The 7,580-nt window shown below is 39.6% G+C and overlaps 1 protein-coding gene across 1 annotated transcript in view; it reads left to right on the top strand.

Moving 5' to 3' along the window:
- Positions 1-7,580, top strand: part of CCDC93 (coiled-coil domain containing 93) — a 114,848-nt gene that overhangs the window by 45,014 nt on the left and 62,254 nt on the right. Inside the window, exons 8-11 of the mRNA XM_019522523.1 lie at positions 854-893; positions 3,785-3,877; positions 4,576-4,626; positions 6,383-6,469. Coding sequence (XP_019378068.1) covers positions 854-893; positions 3,785-3,877; positions 4,576-4,626; positions 6,383-6,469 — 271 coding nt within the window. The remainder of the gene's footprint in view (positions 1-853; positions 894-3,784; positions 3,878-4,575; positions 4,627-6,382; positions 6,470-7,580) is intronic.

Below are 7,580 nucleotides of genomic sequence, written 5' to 3'. Positions count from 1 at the left end.
ATTTGATTGGATAACAATATTATGACGTGTGTGAGAATGACAGAACATGCCTCACCGTTCAGACATTCTATGCTTTGGGCATAGTTTAAAATGTATCATTCCAATCCTTGGTGCTTTACAAGAAGGCCTTAGCATATTGCCTTAACAACCTTAACTTAAAACCAGTGAGCTAGGAACAGTTGGCCTTTCAAATTTGTGTGTTCTGGATTTGTGTCTTACAAATGCTGTGTATAGTTACCTACCTCAGATACAATGGATCTAGGTTACTTACATTTTACAATGAAATTATACAAACTTCTGTTTAAGCATGTGGCATAACAAAGCATACATTTTTCACTATGAAAAAAAATTTAACCTAAACAATGTTTATGTCTATCTGTATTTAAAACTCTAGGGCTTTAAGGCCCTGCCCTGGGAAGGAATTGCAAGTTCAGAAAGGCATTTAAGCCTGAGTTTAAATCCCATTCTTGGTGCAAGTGCTTCAGGGCTTTCCTAAACTGAGGGCTGTATAATTAATTACTTGAGATTCTGTTCCGCCTCTCTCGGGTAAGAGGAGGTTGCTCTCCATTTATTAGACTAAAGAATATTGTTATAGCAATTCTGAATTTGCAAACCAAAAGGAAGGGGTAGAGAGAACGAAAGTTAAATTGTAAACATGCTGTAAAACCTTCCTGTTTATTTGCAGTATTCCATAACTAACCCCAAACTGACCGCTGTTGTTATTAGTTTAACAATTCACTTCATAATGCATTTCTTATGAGCCAAAATTGACATTTACATATATATTAAATTAAGAATGTGCTAATTCCAGTAATGCATTTCCTTGATTTTTACTTGTCTTTTTGTATTTTAGGAGGTATGGATTTAGCAGACAAGCAGGCAAAACAGAACAGGTAAGTGATAATATCAATTTGTGATGCAAATTTAAAATGACAGTGTAGTTGAGGGATTGCATGAGTTGTATTCTTTTCCTTGCAAAGAAATGTCATTTCTATAAGCTCTTAAAGGAAGATTACAAAGTGAGCAGGTATTTCAATCTCTTAAAAATCACTGTGAAACTAAAACTCTTTGTCATAAAAGACTCAATTGATTTCTGTCTCTCTTAAAATGATCTTCCTGTTCTGAAAGCATTTGTCCAAGGTTACACTGCTTTCACAAACCCAAACTGGTTAAATAGACTTGTCTTTTTTTATATGGATTGACTGTCCATCCAGGATTTTAAGAGAGATCCTGAATGTTCTTGTGACACATTCAAAAAAGAGTTGCTTAAAATTATTCGATCAGATAAAAATGTTTTCAAGCAATGTTCATGGAAAAAAGTAGTGCATAGGAATACCAATATGTAGTGCACGAATTTGTTATATGGTTTTCTCTTACTATGTATATAATACAGGCATGCTGCGTTTTTATAACATTCAAAAATGTTGAATTTCTGTACCCTTTATTAAGTATTCTTTTGTATAAAAGTATGTAAGTTCAGTACACCTTACTTTTCTCCATGACAAGATATTCCCATGACAGTGCATCAAGCCCATAGTAGCTTGAAAGGAAACCACAACAAGCTTACCAGCAGAAGCTACATAAAGAACCAGGAGTATCTCAATATTCTGTTTATAAACATAAATTTATAAATTGAATATTCAGCAATAAAGAGGGTGATGGATGGTAGTGGGTATGGCCAATGGTAAAAAAACAAACTGTTCTGCTCCTAGAAATGAGATGAACGACCCAAAACATGACCATGTCTCCTTCACGAAGTTCTGTTGGCTTGTAAGTCTATACAGCAGACTGAGAGAGAGGGCATTTCAAATGGGCCTGAGTAGTGTGACAGTATGGCATCATAAATTCAGTATGAATTTCTTAGCAATATTAATTAATTTAGTCACAATAATTCTTCTGGAATAGAACACCCACCCCCACATATAGGCTTGTACCTTTTGCATCGAAAATCTGCTTTCAGGTGCACAAATGTTAAACACTTATGAGATCTCAATTTTAATTTTATACTGTAGTCTGGTGCTTTCCCACATGTGACATGCTTGCTGTATTTAGATGGATAAACCTGAACGTACACTCCAACCCTGATTCCACATTTGTCTTTTAATAGGCAGGGCATCCATTAAAGTCAAAATGGGTGACACTTCTGTAGCTGTGGCCTGACTGATAGATTTATAGATGTTGGTGGCTGGAAGGGACCTTACAAGATCATTGGGTCCAGAACCCCTGCACTTGGGCAGGAAAGACTGCTGGTGTCAGATGACCCCGGCAAGGTGGGCAATGCTTTTTGAAGATTGCCAGGGTGGGTGACTGTACCACCCCTGGGAAGGGGAGTCTGTTCCAAACCCTAGGCTCTCGAGTCATAAAGAAGTTTTTCCTCATGTCCAATCAAAAGTGATCTTGAATGAGTTTGTGCCCGTTGTTTCTTGTCTTCCCCTGGGATGCCTTGGTGAACAGATGCTCCCCCAGGCCCTGATGTACACCCCTAATATACTTATAGGCTGCCACCAAGTCCCCTCTGAGTCTTCTCTTCTCCAGGCTGAGCAGTCCCATGTCTTTCAGCCTATCCTCCTATGACTTGCTCTCCAGACCTCTAATCATGCACGTGGCCCTCCTTTGGACTCTCTCAAGCTTCTCCACATCCTTCCTGAAGTGCGGCACCCAGAACTGGATGCAGTACTCCAGCTGTGGTCTCACCAAGACTGAGTTAAGCAGGAGGGGTGTGTGTAGACAAAACGGGAGCCTTAAATTGAAGCAGTGGGTTAAGTAAACCCCTGTGTCATGCACACACTTACCTGTCTCTGGCGGCAGAGAGGGGAGGGCGAGTTGCCAGCGGGTGGAGCAGTCCCTGGGCTGCAGGGGTGGGGGGTGGGCTGGTGCTTCCATCTGTGGCAGTGGTAGCCCCTCCGCCCCGACAGTACCTGCCCACAGGCACCTGGCTTGGGTGGTCCCAGGGGGCCACTGCACTCATGGAGGGAAGCACCAGGCCCCTGCGCAGCTCTGGCAGGCAGGCAGGCTCTGGGGGGAGAGGGGGAAACAGGCTCGCCACTTTTCTTAGATGGAGACTGCCTTCCTGGGCTGCTGCCAGGCTGCCTGCAGGGCGTCCTGGAGAGCTGCAGAGCTGCATGGAGCCTGGTGCTTTGCTCTGGCTGTAGGGGCAGCAAACTAAATCTCCTTGGAGGAGCCCAAAGTCACTTAAGGTGCATTACGCTGCTGAATTTCCTACAGCAGCTGGAATTAATGCACAATACACCACTAAGGTGTACAAACACTAACACCATTAAAGCGGTGCAAAAGCATTTAGACCAGCCTGCTTTAAAGTGTTGTGCACACATGCCCCTCGTTTCATCCACACACAGCCAAGGATGGCATCCTTGCTTGAGATGCCTCAGTAGATGCATGCCAGTATTTGATTAGCTCTGCCAGCTATGGCATTGGTGGCTCATGCTCATTCTGTGGTCTGTCACAACCGCCAGGTCTTGTTCAGATGTGGTGATAGCAAGTGTAGCACTGCTGCGCCTGTAGGTGTGTTGCAGATTTTTTTCTCCCTTGATGGAGCACTTCACATTTCTCCGTATTAAACGTCATCCGGTTAAAATCCGCCCACCTTGCAATCCTGTCCAGGTCAGCCTGTATCTCCAACCTGTCCTTGAGTGTGACCGGCTGTAGTCTTCCTTTGTAAAAATAAGATAAAGAGCTGTTGAATTAGATTTCGCTTTGTTTTCCCTTCGTAAACCTTTAGCTTGCTGAAATTCCATAAATGTTTGTGTTATTTTTTCTTAAATAGGCTGAGGACAAGAAAAAGGTGCTACCTACAGGGCTTACAGCAGCAGGAAAGACTGATGCCTATGATGATGATGACCTTCAAGCTGCTGAAGAGGTGTGCTATGTAGGGGGATTAAATGTTAATGGTTCAGGGATGGATAATAAACATGGCATTAGAGAAGGTTACGTAGTTCAGCCAAAGAGTGAATTCTTTCAATACCAGAAAGTGGAATAAAAAGTAAATGCATGAGTCGGTTTTTTCATTCAAAAACTTGTCCAGTGTTTTGCAACCACTGGAAAGACTTAATGCACAGGACTGAATCCTTTACAGAGATGTGCAAGGAACTTGGTGTCCTGATTTTCCAGAGGTTAATGGGGCACCTCATGGATGTAAGCCTTCACTGTCATAATTTCCTATATATAATAAATTTTAGGTTTATTATAAACTTAGGGCACCTAAGTGAGGCTGCTCCGGAGCGCTGCAATTACAGCATGTGGGAGCAGATTCAGTTAATCAAGTCTGCTGGAGCATGATAATTTCTGTGCTCCAGCAGACTCCAGCATCTCATATGTCAGCCTCACTGCTTAAAAATTAAAGTTAAAAGTACTCCGTCACCATTTTTAAGCATGTTTTACTTCCATAAATTTATAAACGCCCTTAGTGTCTTATTTTACACACTTAAACCAATTGCATCAATTTGTATCTAGTAGTAACTCTCTGAACAGAGCTTGGTGCTAAGTGTTTAAAGTCTTCATGCCAACTGTTTTGTTAGTGTATGATATTGCTTATCTCTCAGTGTTTTCTCTCTCTAGCTTCGCATTAAAACACTGATGACCGAAATGTCTGTAATGGCGACAGAAGAGGTAAGCAATACTTAAACTGAAGTATGGTGCGAAAAGGTGTATCCTAGACCAAGGGTTCCCAAATTGTGGTACGTGTACACCTGCGGATATGCAAGATATCTCTGGGGAGTACACAGGAGAAATTGCGTAATAGTGGATTTAATTTTAAGTATAATAATGATTGGCATTTAGGGGGTTAAATATAAAATGTATACTGGTAGGGGTATGTCGCAGCTGCTAAATCTGGAAGAGGTATGTGATAAGAAAAAATTTGGGAACGCCTGTCTTAAATCTTTTTTGAATTCTATTTTCTATCATCAGAGAGATACCCATTGGGTTTTGGATCAGGCCCAAAGAACAATGAGACTTTGCCAGTCAGATAAAATGACTCTTTTATGTCTCTAAGATAGTGTCTCTCCAATCTTTAAAGAATACATTCTTGCAATACAATTTTAAGCCAAATTGGCTCCATATGGTCAATAGGACTTATTTGTCCTGTTAATTTTGCCACTGAATTTCTTCTCTGCATCTGTTATTTGCTTTGAAAGAAATAATTATGCTGGAAAAGAGTTGCGACTAAGGTACTTGAAATGTACATTAAAAGAATACAGGGAAATATGATCGAACAGTGAAGATTGGACATTTCATTAGGTGTGTGACTGAAAATCCTTCACCCTAAAATAATGAGCATATTCTTGGTATAAATCATAGCCCTGTTTTTTAAGTGATACACAAACAGTTTCAAAAACTTTAAAAAAGTTACAATTCAAGGAAGACTCGTAACACACATGAAGTCTTTCTTACTTTCAAACTTCTACCTAATAAAGGGATATTGCTTTTTCTGGAAAAAAAGATATGTGCATTTTAATATATTTGTCAAGCCATAGCTTGGGCTTGTTAACTGCAGTATGAAATGTGTCTTCTGATATGAGAAAATCTAAATATTTCTGTATTATACTTTTCTTGAATTTCTTCATTTCTGGCATATCGGTAAAAAACAGTGTGCTGAGCATACAATTTTGAAAATCCATGGTGTATATTACATGTATTGATGTGGATAGAAAGTAATTTCTTAAATGGCAAGGGGGCAAGTCTATATGCAGTGACACAGTAATACATTCTGCTTCTCAAACAAGGTGGATTTAACCCTCGCTGAACTGCATGGTGTCACTGCAAGACTACCACCTGTATTTGAGCTAACCAGTTTAAAGTTCTTGTTCAGATCTGTATGATACACCCCAGTCAAACTGTTTCAGGATCAGATGTCTTGTAGAATTCTTTGTCCATCTCGAGATTTAGTTCCCTACACGGATTTGATTTACGATGCATGCTCTTTCATACATGTGCTTGGCAAGAATTTGGCTCAGAAGGTTTGACTGTTTCGGGGATTGATTCTATTTGTTGAATTCTTATCACATGCAGCACGGAGAAATATTGTCAGAGACTTAAAGCACCTCAAGACAGTGGCATGCATTTTCAAAGATGAGTTCAAATTAAGTTTAATTATTGTCATTATTTGTTAAAGGTTCAGAAATTAAAGAAACCCAGTAGATACATTTCCTCTGGAAGATGAGGTTGAAGACTTCATCTGTTTGTTCAGTACATGGTCTAGACTCTTCTGTGCCTGACTCTTTATGAACAAAGATTACATTGCCTATAATGCTATATAGTGTATATAGTTCAGGGGAAGGAGGGGTAGGGAGAGAGTTGCCATAGACAATTCCTTGATTTCATTACTACAATATGTCCCAGTAAATACTACTTTGTATAATTGCAGGGCAGGTTGACAGCAAGTACCGTAGGTCAGATTGTTGGACTCCAATCTGATGAGATCAAGCAGATAGTGTCAGAATATGCTGAAAAGGTATGTATTTTATCTGCTTACATTTTTTTTCAAATTGCATCTCATGAATTGCTAACTTTGGCCTTGAAACTAAAATTGAATGCCTTGAATTTTTATAAACCATTTTTGTTAGGTAGTGAAGATGTGATGCAGGAAAGCATGTAAACATATGCTTAAATCAGCAGGACTTAAGGAGATGATTCATTTTAAATATAAGCGCTTTCCTAAGTATGGATGAATTTAAGAACATGTATAAATATTTTACAGAGTACTTGGCTGAATCAGCACTCTCTCGTATCTATGATAAAGGGGGAAGGGATGGATTCCCAGGTCTTTCATAACAACCATACAGTGTTTTAGATTTAAGTGCACAAACACACTAGCTGTGGAAAGCTAAGCAGAGATATAAATGTTTCTGGGATTTGGGCCTGTTTCACTGAGTTCCCATTATGATGTAATGCCAGTTCAATATGTAGCATTGCCAAAAACCATGTCCCTGTTGCTTTTAGAAGTCAAGGAAATTACCCTTGTTTATCAGATTAATTTATGGTGCTCTTACTGTGATTGTTATTATAGTAATGTGGAAAGAAAATCTGGCTCTTTGAGCAATTAATACGTACAATACATCACTGCCAGCTGTGAGTTATAGGTCGCTCTTATTTGTCCAATAGTCTTCTCGTATTTCTTCCTTTTTCTTGACATTTATGAGGTATGGAGCTTTCCAACTTTTGAGATAAACCCTATAACTCAACAGACTCTATGGCAAATTCCCTGCCTTTCTCTATTATACAGCATTGGAAGAACAGAAGCCCAAGGGTCATATTTCAATGTAACATTTCTTCTGTTCTGAGAGAAGGCTACAGGACCTTGACTATTACAGCAGAACAATGATTAATAATCTGGAAAATAAGAACTGATTCAAGTCAGACCAAAAATGTATCACATTTTAAATCGAATTTACTGAATGCTATGGATCCTTCTTCTTCTGCCTGTATTAGGAGAGAAAAGGGCATTATCAGACTGCTCATAGAAGCATCAACAGCGTTGTGGTAGGGCCTCCTAGTGGCTTGGGAAGTATTTTGCATAAATCTTATAATAAAACTAAGGGAAGGTATGCGATTATTTCCATGAT

Source organism: Gavialis gangeticus, unplaced genomic scaffold, assembly GCF_001723915.1.
Source record: "Gavialis gangeticus isolate Ggan-Ray unplaced genomic scaffold, GavGan_comp1, whole genome shotgun sequence".
Classification (NCBI taxonomy): domain Eukaryota; kingdom Metazoa; phylum Chordata; order Crocodylia; family Gavialidae; genus Gavialis; species Gavialis gangeticus.
Note: the sequence above shows the minus strand (reverse complement) of the source record. Positions and strands in the feature narration are given on the sequence as shown.